At 36.5% G+C, this 16502-nt stretch overlaps 1 protein-coding gene across 1 annotated transcript in view; it reads left to right on the forward strand.

Annotated features, from left to right (window-relative positions):
* The window catches only part of Dnaja2 (DnaJ heat shock protein family (Hsp40) member A2), a 15192-nt gene extending 301 nt beyond the window's left edge, over positions 1-14891 (forward strand). The window contains exons 2-11 of the mRNA XM_048792021.1: positions 127-374; positions 1329-1332; positions 1401-1460; positions 1775-1998; positions 5398-5478; positions 5713-5846; positions 8088-8284; positions 12541-12685; positions 13760-13887; positions 14460-14891. Of these exons, the coding sequence (XP_048647978.1) occupies positions 127-374; positions 1329-1332; positions 1401-1460; positions 1775-1998; positions 5398-5478; positions 5713-5846; positions 8088-8284; positions 12541-12685; positions 13760-13887; positions 14460-14510 (1272 nt within the window). The 3' untranslated portion in view covers positions 14511-14891. The remainder of the gene's footprint in view (positions 1-126; positions 375-1328; positions 1333-1400; positions 1461-1774; positions 1999-5397; positions 5479-5712; positions 5847-8087; positions 8285-12540; positions 12686-13759; positions 13888-14459) is intronic.
* Positions 14892-16502: the final 1611 nt, after the last annotated feature.

Below are 16502 nucleotides of genomic sequence, written 5' to 3' on the forward strand. Positions count from 1 at the left end.
CAGGCTGAGAGGTGGCGGCGGGACCGGCTTTGCCGTGAGCCGCACACCCCGGCCCCGGCTGACCTTGGGCCGCCGGCCCCTCCCGCCTGCAGATGCAGCAAATAAAACTCACCCCTGCGCAAACAGGACGAAAACCTTTCCTTCCTCCCTTTGCGGGCTAGCGCCAGAGGCCGGGCGCTCCTGGGAAGCAGCAGCCCGTCGGGCTCTCCCCGCTCATCACCCCGGAAAAACAGATTGGATCGAGGTGCCCTTAGCATCCCGGCACCGGGAGAGAAGCTGTCCACGCCGCGGACGTCGGCGCCGGGTGTAGGGCGCCGCGAGGCGGAGCGGCAGGAGGGTCGTAGCCACCTCCGCCGGTGCCTCCGGGCTATTGGGTTTGTTTCCTAGGTGCCGCGGCTGCGGGCCTCAGCTCCTCCCTCTGTTCCTCCCTCGCCCTTACAGCCTGAGGTAGCGTGGGTCCGTGTTTGGATGCATTGTTCTATGGGCAGGTAATCTCCATGGCCTGTGCCCGCTTTAGGAATGAGCCATGGGTCCCAGCCAAACACCTGAGTGTACACTGACTAAAAATAAACAGGTCGTATTATCGCCCTTTGCAATGCTACAGAATCTTTCATCTTAGAATTTCAAAGCATTTGTGACATTTAATTAATCCCCACAGCATCCTTCTGGGCTTAGGGTATCCGGATTTGAAAGCTGAGAAAAACGAGAATGCTCCTTAGGCAGTAGGACCGGTACAATCGAAAAAGAGTAAAATGGACTTCCTGTTACCCTACCGGAAATGCTAGTCTGTATTATATAATTCATGAGTCTCTGTGAATGAAGACTTAAATGTTGTATATCCAGACCACTTAATTGAGAGTATATGCAACTTTACGATAGAGGCCACAGTAGATCCCAGTCACCCACTTGTGCAAATAAAACACGTAAAAGACACCATGTAGGAGCATCTCTTGGCTTTTTCTTAGTGTTACAGTTAAAAGGAAGACAAGGAGCCATCATAGACAGGGATCTGTAGCTTGATTCATACTAATACTTTGCCTTTGTACACCTTAATTTTTTCTCTCAGATTATTGGGGTTATCTTGATCTGTTTACTGGCCATAAAAACATTTGACAGTAAAAACAAATAATACATTTCAAATATATTTTTTTCTTTTGTAGCATTCATTGTTTGTATCTGGGTTTTTCTCAGTATAATACATTTTCAAGTATAACTATCTACTCTATTATAGTAAATTGTTGAATAAACAATTTTGAGATGGAAAAATACTAACCAGTCGTGATGATGACATTTTTGGAAGGTTATGACTTTAAAACATCCCTTCTTAGGAAAGTGGGTATTGTTGCAAATCTTTAAACTGATGTTTGTGTATAACCCTTTTTTAAAAATCTTTTTTGAAGGCATACAGAAAGTTAGCCAAGGAATACCATCCAGATAAGAATCCAAATGCTGGAGACAAAGTAAGTTATTTGAAACTTTTTGGTGTTCTTGGGTTTTGGTTTTAAATTTAATTGCCCTCTTTGAAAAGAGGAATATTGTAGGAAAAATCCATCTATTGACCCTAAAAGCCAAATATTTACATTAAGAATCTTCTACTTTTGTATTGCGAATATTAACATTTGAGCAGTAGTTAGGGGTAAATAGGACCAGAATCAAACCAAAGATAATTGACAGCTTTTATTGGAGTTAAGTGGATTCTGGTTTTCTATAACTTTTCCCCACTCTTGTATTTGAAAATCCAATTGTTTTCTTTTTTTTACTTTATTCTTTATAGTTTAAAGAAATCAGTTTTGCATATGAAGTATTATCAAATCCAGAGAAGCGTGAGCTATATGACAGATATGGAGAACAAGGTCTTCGGGAAGGTAGCGGTGGAGGTGGTGGCATGGATGATATTTTTTCTCACATTTTTGGTGGAGGATTGTTCGGCTTCATGGGCAATCAGAGTAGAAGTCGAAATGGCAGAAGAAGAGGAGAGGACATGATGCATCCGCTAAAGTGAGTATCTTTTTTTGTCTTCTTCTTTTTAGTAAATATTGTGTACTTTCTTCAAGTGGTAGTACTCCGATAGAAGTATCATAGAATATTCTCCTTCATTTGAAAACAAAAAAAGTCATTCCCTTTGGAGGCTGAGGCAGGAGGACTATAAGTTCAAAGGCAACCTCACTCAGCAAAAGCAAGGCCCTAGGCAACTCAGTGAGACCCTGTCTCTAAATAAAATATAAAAAAGAATTGGGAATATGGCTCAGTGGTCAAGCACCCTTGGGTTCTTCCACGGTACCAAAAAAAAAAATCGTGTCTTCCTGTGTTCATTAAGTGACTAAATGAATTTAATAACTGGATGTTTGTATTTTGCTTCAGATCATAAAAGGATAATTAATGTTGTTTACTGAGTAGGAAGATGGATTTTTCAAGTGTGGGGATTATTTTCTCTGAAACATTTAAATCTTTCAAGTTATCTTTTATTTTAAAAAAATTACATAGTGATTGAGCAGTCTGTTTACATGTTATAGTCACTCATTACTTAATCTTCAGTGTGAACTCTCCAAAAATGGTTTCCATGGAGCTTACTGGCTTCCAGCCTGGCATTAACCTGCCAGCATCTGAATGGTGTCGACCTTGATCTTAGACTGGGAATCCACAACCCCTTTATAATATGAAAGTAGATATTTCATTATTTGAAATTTGTGAGGTCTTTTATCCAGTGATTTTTTTTTTTTTCCATGAGCTACTAAAGTTTTCACTAGCAAATGCCAGAGATAAGTTCATACTTTACGTGTATATTTCATTACTTCCACAAATATATCTTGTTTAATATTTGAATAAATTGTAGGAATTCATGTGGAGTCATCCTTAAATTTATGTGTGTTTTGAAAGAATTTGCCCTTAGAAATAAATTCTCACTTGAATACTATTCCAATAGTAATATTTTGTGCAAGAGGACTTGGTTCTTCCATATTTTTCTTGGATATAGAAATGTTCTAAAAAATAGATGGACTTTTTAAAAAAGGTAAACAGTGAGGCATGTTGGTGCATATGTGTAATCCCAGCAACTTGGGAGGCCAAAGTAGGAGGATTAAAGTTGGAGGCCAGTCTCAGCAACTTAGTGAAGCCTTATCTTAAAATAAAAAGGGCTAGGCATGTGGTATCCCTGGGTTCAATCCTGAGTACAAAAAAAATAAAAAGACTCCAGTATTTCCTGTGCCTTTTAAAAAAATTTTTATACTCTACAGCAAATGCATTTTTTGCTGTTTTAATATTACTTATTATTTCTACTTATTGCATTTTCTTTTGTGTGGCTTTATAATATTTCATTTTGTGATACATTTACTCATTCATCTTTTTTTATTTTTTTAATATTTAATTTTTAGTTGTAGTTGGGCACAATACCTTTATTTTCATGTGGTGCTAAGGATAGAACTCAGGGCCTCACGCATGCTAGGCGAGCACTCTACCATTGAGCCACAATCCCAGCCTCATTTATCTTTTATATAGGATATTATTACTTTTTTTTTCTGTAATAGTGTTGCTATGGGTATTTTTATGTACAGTTTTGTGTCTCTTTTGGCAGGCATCACTGTTTGAGACTGATAAATATAAATGAATTGCCTTATGAAGGGATTGTACCAGTTTAGGCCGTGATAGAGAGTGTTAACTTTGCTTGATCATTACTCCCATTTTCCCTTTCTTGGCCCTGTTTGTTAAAATGTGGATTTTTCTGGCTTCTGAGATAGTGGTTTTTGTATACTAGTTGTAATTTAATATATATATACACATAAGTGAAATGGACTACCTGTTTGGATAAAGGTACTTAGTAGGAGAAAAAAATAGTTGCGATGAATAAGTTTAAGACTTGAGATGTAGAAGTGTCATCTGGAATTGTTGGTACTGTTGTGTCCATAAATGTGTTATTTTTATACAGTCTGCAGTGTGTGAAAGTTTTAGCTTAAAGAATGGTTTTGAGAAAGTTTGAATACCACAAAATAGTATAGGTGCCTTTTAAAGTATTTCTTCATTTCTTCAACTCCAGGTTTTTTTGTTTGTTTGTTTTGTTTTAAATATTTACTTTTTAATTGTAATTGGACACAATACTTTTATTTATTTTTATGTGGTGCTGAGGATGAAACTCAGGGTTTCACACATGCTAGGCGAACGCTCTACTGCGCTGAGCCATAACACCAGCCCCTTAACTCCCAGTTTTTTAAAAGTAAATCATTAATACTACTAAAGGAGGTTTAGGGGCTAGGGATATAGTTCAGTGGTAGAACACACTTACCTAGCAAGGGTGAGGCCTTGGATTTGATTCCCAACTCTGGGGGAAAAAGAGATAAAGATTGAAAGACAAGAAGAATGGTAAAACTAAAAATATTAAAGGCTTTGCTGCCAAGTCCTAAATGAATAGTATTGGTGAGACTTTTGCTGTATATAGTTTTGGATGTAGTTGGTTGTTTTGTACTATTGGGGATTGAATCCAGGAGTTTTGGTTTTTGTTTAGTTTTTGAGGCTGGTATGGTAATTGGTATTGTGATTCAAATACTATTTATAAATAAAAGTTAATTAAATTTTAGCAGTTGTATTTTTTTAATAAGCTTTTTCTCTTTATAACATTTTACCATATACAACTTTATGAGTGGATAACAGGCTTTTCAGTTAAACTTGTGAAAATTTTGACTCCTTTGAAAATTTGGTAAAGGTTGTTCAGTGTTGCTTATGATAAAATGGAATCTTCAGACACTTTAAAACTTGGAGACATTCTGTTGAAAACCTATTTTTCCCCCTCCTTTCTGTCACAGTGTAGGTAAATCTACTTTGTTCTTTTGCAATACTGGGACCTGAACCCCGGGCCCAAGTGCAAGCCAGGCAGGTGTTCTACCACCAAAATACATTTCTTAGCCCAAGGCCACTTTTTTGAGACACAGTTTAAACACCTCCCTTAAGCTGTAACATAACTTTTTGCAGTCCTTGTAATGGGTGAGTGGGGGGCACAGCCTTGTCTTGGACAAGTTACTTAGCTTCTCTGTAAAATGGGGATAACTACCTCAGAGGGTTGTGATTAAGAATTACTTGGATGGAGGGCTCGTGCCTGAGGCCAGAAAAAGGTTTTAATGACTGAGTTTGTGCAGTTATCAGCTCTATCTGAAATTGTGCCACAGTGAATTGTGGTGTGTTGCTATAGGTTCTGACTTTGAGCACCATTTACATTGTCTGTAGTCTTAAAATCTTTCTGTAAATTTGAGCTACAAAATAAGATGTGTCCATCAAACTGATTTAATGTGGGGTCTTTTTTAATTTTTGTTTTAAAAAATTACCATGGAATTTGCTGTATCAGCTATTTATATCTTATATTTAAGGAATTTGGCAAAATTTTAGTTGAATTTGATTTTTTTTTCTCCCCAGAGTATCTTTAGAAGATCTCTATAATGGCAAGACAACCAAACTACAACTTAGCAAGAATGTACTCTGTAGTGCATGCAGTGGGTAAGTGTGTATTTGGTTTATGCAATATTATTTTCCTCTTTAGTGGCAGGCTGAAAGTTTGTATTGGATAAAAATTGTTTATGATTTTAAACTTACTACCAAACAGAACATTTCTGATACCTCTTAAGGTCAGTTTAAATATTAGTAATGGGGGATTAACAGCACAGTTTCTGGTTGAATGGCATATTGGAATGGTCTGTGGGTAAAATCTAATTTATACTTTGCTCTCTTTAGCCAAGGCGGGAAGTCTGGAGCTGTTCAGAAGTGTAGTGCTTGTCGGGGTCGAGGTGTACGCATCATGATCAGACAGCTGGCTCCTGGAATGGTACAACAGATGCAGTCTGTGTGCTCTGATTGTAATGGAGAAGGTATACATGCCAGTATTTCTTTGCTTTTATGTTGGAGTGAATTGGGAAAGCAGATATTAAAGGGTTATAATTTTTCTTTTTCAATGTATATTTGTATAGAGGTCTAAAAGTGAAAATAATTATTCCATTATGGACAGGCTCAATGAACACAGTTAAGTAGTAAATTTGTGTTTATGTCCAGTGAAAATGAGTGTTGTTTCGCTTTTGGTAGTTGAAAATTGAACCCAGGACCTTGCTTGTACTAAGCATACTGTGTACCACTAAGCTATACCCTCAGCCCCAAGTTAAGTCAATCTTTTTTTATTCGAAAAAGATGGGTAAATGATTATTTGTCCCTTTGTATTTTACTTTTTTTTGTAATGGGGATTGAATGCAGGGGTGCTTAACCACTGAGCCACATTCCCTTTTTTATATTTTATCTAGAGACAGGGTCTCAGTGAGTTGCTAAGTGCCTTGCTAATCTGCTGAGGCTGGCTTTGAACTCTCAGTCCTCTTGCCTCAGGGCCTCAGTAGTTGCAGGGATTACAGGTGTGTACCACTGCGCCTGTCTTTACTATAATTTTTAGTTAGCTTTTGAGGAAAGATACTAGAATGGAAGTTGTTCTCACAGAAGTTAATATTTTAGTTTTGTGGGACAAATAGTTCATCACATCTGCTTACCTGTGTCCTTCTGGTGCTTTTATAGCCATTGACAGTATGTACACAAATGGGCATGGCTGTGTTCTAAAGACTGATTAAAAAAAAAAAAGAAGAAGCCTTCCGAATTTGACCTGTGAGATATTTCTGTTCTAGAGTACTACTCCACTAGAACTTTATGTAGTGCTGAGGATCGAACCCAACGCCTCACACGTGCTAGGCGAGTTCTCCACGGAGTTCTCCACCGCTGAGCCACAACATAAAAATGTTTTTTATCTGCAGTGTCATACAGGTGACCACTAATCACCTGTAGCAGTGCTTGAAATGTGGCTAGTAGGTAATGGGAGTGTGGCTCAGTGGTAGAACAATTTTGATATATATTTAAGGCTCTGGGGTCATTCCCCAGGGACTACAACAACAAAAGAAAAAAGAAGCTAGTGTGACTGAGGAACTGGATTTTTTTTTAATTACCTAGTAGATCTTTTTGAGGGGGTGGAAAAGTCTGCATTTTTCCTAGATAATCTTACGCTTTTAACATTATTGAAATTGCTAACAATTTGCTATCAAGAAATCGTAAAGTCGGGCTCAGTGGTAGGGCACTTGCCTAGCGTGTGAAGCACTGAGTTCGATCCTCAGCACCACATAAAATTAATTAAAGGTATTGTGTCATCTATAACTAAAAAAAAAAAGGAAACCAAAGTCAATTGGAACCCTTTCCCATGTACCATTACTATTTTGAGGAATTGGTATTTTACAAAATGTACTTTTTACAAGTACTGCTCTAGAAACAGTCCATGAAGTTATTATATAAACCTTCTAACAATTAAAATATGTCAACAACCAGGCATTAGAAAGCCATGCTGTTCTTCACATTGTACTGTGTAATGTAGTTTTGTTATTATACCATAATTAGATTATTTCAGAAGAATATATGGAAAAGCCATGGTATCTTAAAACATGATACAGAGGAATTTATTGCCAGCTAAAACTCTCAAGACATCTCTAATTGATTTTGAAAAGTCAGTGATAGTAAATATTAGTTTAGGGTTGGGGATATAGCTCGGTGGTAGAGCTCATAAGGCCCTGGATTTTATCCCCAACACCAAAATGGGGGAAGTTTTTTAAAATAAAAGAACATCTGCAGACACCTGAACAAGATTTTGTCTATGAAATAAACTCCAGTACCAACTATCTAATTTAATAATAAGGCTTAGATATTTAAAATTTTATTTTGATAATTTCTGTCCATTGTTAAACTTATGGAACTGAAAACATTTGCTAAAGAAGCAGTTAAAGCTCCAGCATCTCACCACCCTTTTCCTTGATTCTTAGACATCACTTTAACTTTAGGAAGTAGAATCAGGAGCAAAGAAAGTGTAAGAAACATTACATTCTGAAATTGTGTATAGCTGTGTCTTTCAGACGATTGTAGTAAGATGTGAGTTTTGGTCATTCAGAATGATACTTTAGACAGAAATATAGGTAGAAATTAGAAGTAATTCAGAACATGTATTTAATGAATTAAGGGCATTTTTGAGACTTATCTTACTTGAAAAGGCAGTAGATAGTATTCTTGCTGAAAGTTTGAATGACCTCTCTTTTCAGGAGAGGTAATTAATGAAAAGGACCGCTGTAAAAAATGTGAAGGAAAGAAGGTGATTAAAGAAGTCAAGATTCTTGAAGTTCATGTAGACAAAGGCATGAAACATGGACAGAGAATTACATTCACTGGGGAAGCAGACCAGGCCCCAGGAGTGGAACCAGGAGACATTGTTCTTTTGCTACAGGAGAAAGAACATGAGGTAATTTCCTTTTTATTTAATTTTGTTTTATTCAGAAATTGGTCTTGCTTAAGAAATATGATAGATCCCCAGAGTAACACTGAACATAGGTGAAGTTGTTTCAGTGAGCATGGCTTGCTTACGCAAGAACTGACCAACAAAGCAGGTGCATTATAGGAGTTACTATAGTTTCAGTCCCAACTTTGCCATAGACAAGCACTATAACCTTAAGTAATCCTGTTATCTTTTCACCTCAGTTTCCTTTTTATGAAAATAGGGCATTGGGTCAGATGATTTGAGGCAGCTTATTTTTCATTTTGAAACTCCTTTGATGAGTGAGTGGATAGGGCTTTACACACTGCTCTGATTTGTTTTACTCTACTTATTATGTAGCCAGATGAGTGTTCCTTGAAAGAACAGGTTGTGGAACTTGTCTAACAATATGGTCTAGTGTGTATTAATTTGATTACACCATTGTGCACATATGTATTCACACACACATGAACACATATGTATATATTTGGGGGTAAGGGGGGAGAGAGGGTTTTTAAAAATTTAAATCAAGAATCCAATGGATTCTCTTGATATACAGATGCTAAGTCACAATGGTGGAGGTAGACAAGAGTGGAATAAAAAGAAGAGAGGGGGTAAGAGGATAGGAATCATAATAAAATGAATTGGACATTATTACCCTATGTACATACATGATTATATCATGTACAACCAGAAGAATGAGAAGTTATATTCATATATGTATGATGTGTAGAACTGCATTCTACTGTCATGTATAACTAATTAGAACAAATAAAAAAATTGTTTTAAAAATCCAAAGATGATAACATCAAGGCCATTACTGAGAAGCAGATTTCTGGGAATTTGTATTTCCTCACAAGGTTGTGGCTCACTTCTCTGGACTATCCTTTTTTAGGGTACACTGATCAGAGTTCATGCTTCAGTACAACTGTAATTTACTATATGTTTCAGCTCTTCCTGGATATGCCCAAACCTACAAATGATAAGCTTTTTTTTTTTTTTAAGTTGTGGGTGGGACACAATATCCTTTTTGATTATTTATTTATTTATTTATTTAGGGACACGATATCTTTTTTTTTTTTTTTTTTTTTAATATTTATTTTTTAGTATTTGGCGGACACAACATCTTTGTTTGTATGTGGTGCTGAGGATCGAACCTGGGCCGCACGCATGCCAGGCGAGCGCGCTACCGCTTGAGCCACATCCCCAGCCCGGGACACGATATCTTTAGTTATTTATTATTGTGTAGTGCTGAGTGTCGAACCCAGTATCTCACATGTGCAAGGCAAGTGCTCTACCACTGAGCCACATTCCCAGCCCTATTTTGTATTTTATTTAGAGGCAGGGTCTCCACTGAGTTCCTTAGCTCCTCCATGAGGGTCTCACTGAGTTGATTAGCTCCTCGATGTTGCTAAGGCTGGCTTTGAACTGGTAATCCTCCTATCTCAGCCTCCCAAGCCTCTGGGATCCCAGGCGTATGCCACCATGCCTGGCATTTTAACTACTTCCTCATTTGTTCCCTCTTGCTTGCTGGACAACCATACAAACACAACACCATACAAAGCATAAGAGGTGGGAGGCTGATTGAGATGTTTAATAGTCTGCTTTTGTGTAGATGATATTGAATGATGGTTCAAATATCCCCAGAATATTTTTATTGATAGAATCATTGGAGTAGTTTGAGATTATCAAATGATGTCTGGCAGTGCAGCAATATGAGAATAGTGAGAAAGTTAAGTAACAGTTACTTGGAGGAGAGGAGAAATAAATGATGTTTTTCAGTTTAGGGTTTGTCAAACTAATGGCAAAATCTTTTTATACTCAAGTTTTGCTATAATATTGCTGTATAATTAAATTTTAAAAGTAGATTGCTGGATTTGGAGACAAGGAACTTAAGTTCTGACCCCCATTTAGTTACTTGCGTTGTCCTCCCCAGGCCTTGCTTACCAAAAACAAAGATAGTCTTCCCTCAGGAAGCATATTGTAGAGAATTGCATGAGATTATGAATAAGCTGCTTTCTTGAGGGTGTGAGAAAGTGTTTTAGAAATAAGAAACTTTAAAATTGTTGGCATCAGTAGAATTGCTTGGAATTTCCAACAGAAAGCAGAGTAACTGATTGTCTAAGGTAGGAAATAGAAGCTGGTAAAGATTAGAATGGAAATTCACCTAGTTCCTTCTTTATTATGACCAGTAAAGTAAAAGATTAGTTTTAGGAATCTTGGTTAGTTCATACAACTGAAAATATTTTGATCTCCTGAAGAAAGTAAGACATGGAGCTAACTGTTCAAGAAAACCTTTCCCACTCCTACTCCCATCACTTCCACTGAAGAAATTGGGGCCATAATGAAATGAAGATTGGTGCTATAGTTTAAACAGCATAAATCTGATCAAAGGTCATTGGGAATGCTATCTCATGTGTGTTCAGATTCTTGCTATACTGTGTGTGTGTGTGTGTTGTGGTCTGGCTACAAAAGTGCATTTGTACAGCATAGAAAAACAGTTTCTGAAGATGTTAGCCCCTTCTTTGTAATCTTTCTAAGTATTATTTCTCAGACTGTTAAGGTTTTTATGTGCTTTGCTGTTTAGTATTTATTAGGCCCTTATTCATTTTGCTTTTAAAAAATTTTCTGGCAACAAAAATTCGATGGCATTTTTGCTTATTTTTTGTGTTTAAACGTTAGCATCAAATTGTCTTAATCCCAACATACTAAAAGAATAGCAGTGACTCTGTGTTTCTTTTGTTGTTGTTTTTATTTTGTTTTGGCTTTGAGACAGGGTCTTGCCAAGTTACTGAGACTAGTTTCTAACTTAAGATCCCCCTGCTTCAGCCTCCCTAGTCACTGGGATTATAGGCATGCACCACCACCATTCCTGGCTTTTGTTAGGAATACCTCATACTTTTCACTGGAGTTACTTTAAGTTGAACTCTCCCGCATAAGAACAGATATCTCTTCCTGCTCCCTATTTCTAATAAGCTATAACCAAAGAATTGTTGGCAAAAGGTGTTTCTTAGAATATTGGTATTCAGAAACACTGACATTTTAAGAACAATGTAGCATTTTAAAAGCATTGAAAAGTTCTGCCTTATTGGTTAAAGAAGGCTTATTGGTTCCATTGTGAGAAACACTCAAGTAAATGTCATAGTTAATATACATTCATTGGTTCTCAAAAACCTAAGCATTGCTTTAGAATCTCCTGAAGGGGTTATGAAAACTGTAGATTGCTAAGGCCCACCTCTTATCTTCTAGCATTAGGTGTGGAATGGGGCCCAAGAATGTGTGTTCCCAACAAATTTCCTCCTGCTGTTGATTTTGAGGCTGCCCAACCAGAATCACCCTTAAGAGAATCACTGCTTAAGATAACAGTTTATTTCATGGGAAAATTTAGGAGAATATTTTAGGAAAAGAGCCTATCTTTTGGATAGAACCAGCCAAGATTGCTCTTTAGAAGAGAGCCTGTTATATTAAAAACAACAAACAACAACAACAACAAAAAAAAACTAGGTGACCTTTCACTGCAGTTAATTTTGTTTCATCTCAAATTTCAAAAGTTAAGTATAGATATTTGCAAATTCTCCCAAGTAAAAATTACATGTTAAATATATGTGAAATTGAATTTATTTTTACTAAACATTGAAATCCTAGAGATATTCTTTGTGTCTATTTGGTAACCTTTGTATTACCTAGTCCATAGGCTTATGGTATTGGATTGAATAAGCCAACTTTATCATTTGTTTAATTAACATTCTTCTAAGCAGGTTTTCAATTTTAAATGAGATGAAATTTGTTTGTGCATATGTGAAGCACTGAATTGAGCCTCTTCACTTTAATGTCTGAGCCTTCCTGGTAAAGCTTTTTAGTGTTGATCTTAAACCTTCTTCGCTTGTTAGGATCAAATCTGGGGAGCATTCCAGATTGAGCCTGTTCAATAGAAGCCTGTTGGTCTTTCTGCCCAGAGACAGAATTAGAAAGTAATTGGAAAATATACTTGGTTCTAGGTTTTGGTGCCTCAGCTCTGTTCTTGTGCCAATGTTTTCCTGGTTCATTGCCTTCCTAATACAAGTTTTTAGCATACTCCCTGGGAATTACTAGCTTTTCTAACATAAATTTAGGAAACTAGGGACAGTGACACACAAACTTTTAAAGCAGTGATACAGTTAAGATTTTGAAGTTGATTGAAGGAATGTAGTACAGGGTATGGATCTGTAATTTTTTAAAGTGTTTTTTGTGTGCTTTATTTAAAGGTGTTCCAGAGAGATGGCAATGATTTGCACATGACATATAAGATAGGACTTGTTGAAGCTCTATGTGGGTTTCAGTTCACATTTAAGCACCTTGATGGACGTCAAATTGTGGTGAAATACCCTCCTGGCAAAGTAATTGAACCAGGTAAATCTTGATTTTATCTGATATAGGTTTTGGGGGAAGGAGACTGGTTTGGTTTTGTAATGGTGATTGAACTCAGAGACACTTTACCACTGAGCCCTTTTCATTTTTTATTTTGAGGCAGGGTCTCACCAAGTTGCCGAGGCTGGCCTTAAACTTGCAATACTCCTTCCTCAGGCCCCGAGTTGCTGGGATCATAGATTTCTGCCACTGTGCCTAGCTTGTATATTCTTAAACATAATTTTTTCATAGTGGGTAACTCAAAGGAATGTTTCTACATGCCTTTCTTTAAAGACAATAATAAAATAGCTTATTCCAGGAACACAGATTCAAGTTATCCTAAAAGATATCTTCCTTTATGGAAGAGGTTACATGAATTTTTATAGTCATAGGAAAAAAGAAAGCCATAAATCAGTATGTTTACCAATTAGATTGATGGGAACATCAGGCTACAGGAAGGCAGAGAAATCTCTAGTTTTAGTTTTAGTTGTCCATGTACCTTTATTTATATTGTGGTGCTGAAATTGAACCAAGTGCTTCACACATGCTAGGCAAGCGCTCTACCACTGAACTACAATCCCAGACCCTCTTTTTTTTTTTTTTTTCAACAAGTACCAGATGTTATCTTATACAATTAGTAGAGTCTAGAGGTCTGCTAAACTTAGAGATGCATCGTGAAAAGCTTATCTATTAGTTATGAGAATATTAGTTCAAATACAAAAGTTAAGGTGAAAGGCTGTTAAGAACATAGGACTGGGCTGGGGTTGTGGCTCAGCAGTAGAGTACTCACCTAGCACGTATGAGGCTCTGGGGTCGATCCTCAGCACTATGTAAAAATAAATAAAATAACAGTATTGTGTTCAACTACAACTAAGAAAAAAATATTTAAAAAAAAAAAACATAGGACAAGGGTGTGGCTCAGTGGTAGAACGCCAGCCTAGCATTGCCAGTTTGATCCCCCACACCACAGAAGCAATTGGGGCATTGTTGATCAGCCAAGTTCAAGCAGTCTGCAGGATCTTTGATGTAGATACAGCTTCAAAGAACTTCACAATTTCCTCTTTACTTAAATAATAGGATGTGTTCGTGTAGTTCGAGGTGAAGGAATGCCACAGTATCGTAATCCCTTTGAAAAAGGTGATCTTTATATAAAGTTTGATGTGCAGTTTCCTGAAAACAACTGGATCAACCCAGATAAGCTTTCTGTAAGTGATGTTTAAATTTAGGCAACTCAAAGTTTCTTAATCAGTACTTTGTCACCTTCAATTTTGTTTTGTTTTTGTTTTCCCCAATTTGCTTTTACTAAGATCAGGCAAATTTTTATTTTGTTAATATTGTGCTATTGATGGGTTTTCATAATGGATGTAAAAGCAAGGGTTGTTGATGTAATTGTGGGGCCTAACAAGGGAATTATAAGAAATAAAACAGACTGAGTCTGAGGTGGTGGTGGGAATCCTGGGAAGCCTAGGGGAACACATTCCTCACCTGAAGAGGGCTGGGGTACAGGAAAGTATGTCTGCTGTGAAATTTTCCAGTGCTTAAATGTTAACAGCTAATTACATTTTTTTGTTGTTGTTGTTTTTAACTTAAGCAGTAGATGGGCTGCACAAAGGATATCTGCAGTTTGGGCCTGAGGGTCATTACTTTGTGATCTCTCAATTTACAGTGCAAACCAGTCACTTTGCCATTTTAACTCCCAAAGAAGTACATAGCTGGACTGTATTAAAGGGAAGTTGAAAACATTATAGTTAACCCATTTTTATTTTTTCTAATGAAGGAACTAGAAGATCTTCTGCCATNCTTTCCATCTTTTCTATTTCACTCCTAGAGTTGATAGAGAACATGCTTGAGGGAAAAGAAACATTTACATTTGTAAAGAAACAAGTGGGGAAACTGAAACTAAAATTTTAAAATGTATTTTGCCATCCCTGAGCCTAAATATAGCACTTGTAGTTTATTTCTAGATCTGTTAGAACCTGAGTGAAAAAGAAAAAGTGTCCTGACACTAATCAAGGCCTGTGAGGTTTAAATTATTGCCCTATCCACTCTACCTCCATTGTACAAAAAAAATATTTTACAAGAAGCCTGGGCAAGATTCAACAGCATAGTAGTTTTGTATTCAGGGTTGCTTCCCCACAACACTAAGCATAAGAAATGCAGTGGCAATATAAAGTTTGTAGCCTTTCCAATAAAGGTTTATAAAACAGTTGTTCAGTGTAGTCTTTCTTTCAGTTCTTCCATACCTCAGCTCTTTTGACTAGAACAAACAAAACTGTTTGGAAGAGGGGTTAACTTTAATGTTTAAGTTCACTCAGACTTGATCTGCTTAGTATTGCACCTGTCTTTAAAAATAGCAAAAAAAAAAAAGTCATCAGTGGATTTTTTCTGTAACACCTTTATTGAGAATTTACATATTGTAAAATGTACCTCATTTCAGTGGTTTTCCATATATCCATATTTACATAAACTAATTTTCCAAAGTTTGATCACTGCATTAGTAGTCACTGCAATCATTAATGACTAATTCTATTTCCAAATATTTGTATATTTGGACATTTTGTATAAATGGAGTCATAACAATGCATGGCCTTTTGTGATGCATTTAGCATAGTGTTTTCAAGTTCTATCCATGTGTGTAGCCTGCATCAGTATTTAATTTTTATTACCAAATAATACTTCATTATGTAGCTGTACTTATACATTTATCCACTGGTGGACATTCAGGTGTTACCTTGTGTTTTCCATTTGGGGACTTAAAGAGTAATGCTGCTTATATTGATGTAAAGTCTGTGAACATGTTTTCATTTAGTGAAACAAACCTGGTTCCCACTGTCTTCCATTTACTTAATAGCTCATTTCCAGTATACAACTGCTCCTGGATATCTGGTGGGATTACATCCTGATAAGCCCATTGTAAACTGAAAATAGTGTAAGTAGGAAATATATTTAATATACCTAACCTAAATGTGTGTCTGAGCAAAATTATCTAATACAAAGACTTATAAAATATTCAATATACCATGTACTTTATTGAATACACATCCAGAAAACACTGAACAACAGCACACTATAGAGGAGTAGTTGTTTACTAGGGTATCATACCACAAATTGGTAGCCCAGAAAAATTTCACAATTTAAAATTAGAAGTGTAGTTTCTACTGAATGTGCTGTTTTTTAACACCATCATAGTTAGAACTTGTAGAGGAACCATTTTAAATCAGGGACAGGCTGTACATGTATAACAGTATCAGAATTTTCCCATCCTCAGGTGGGAAGCAACTTTATCAACTAGAATACATTGAATGCTATGTATAGTTTCAATTTTTAATTTTACAGACTCTGTTTCAAAAGTTACTTAGGTCAGTATGCCCAGCTTCCATTCACTTCAATGTGGAATTGTTTTTATGTATTTGTAATAAAGTCAAGATTACAAAGTGGATCAATAACCGATACTTAACATGTGTCCATCAAAAGACACCAGAAGAGTTGGCTTTCAGCTATAGCTAAGAAAAGGGCCTGAGAAACTTCTTACCAGCAGTAGGTTGAGAATCCTCGATGATATATTTAACCATTCTGTATGAATAACCAATACAAGTAGCATATGAACTTTTTTTTGTTTGCAAGGCACTCTGATCATTTAAAAATCAAATATTACAGAACTATGTAAATTGGAAAAATGAATGCCACACACTACTACCTAAATCTCATAAGACTATGGACACAAACAGTTGGTCTTTATTTTTGGTAAATTGGTCTTTTTTAAAAAAATGCATATAGAATTCATCTTTCAACCTGTTCCCTTTCCCAATGGAATCACTTT

Source organism: Marmota marmota, unplaced genomic scaffold, assembly GCF_001458135.2.
Source record: "Marmota marmota marmota unplaced genomic scaffold, marMar, whole genome shotgun sequence".
Lineage (NCBI taxonomy): Eukaryota > Metazoa > Chordata > Mammalia > Rodentia > Sciuridae > Marmota > Marmota marmota.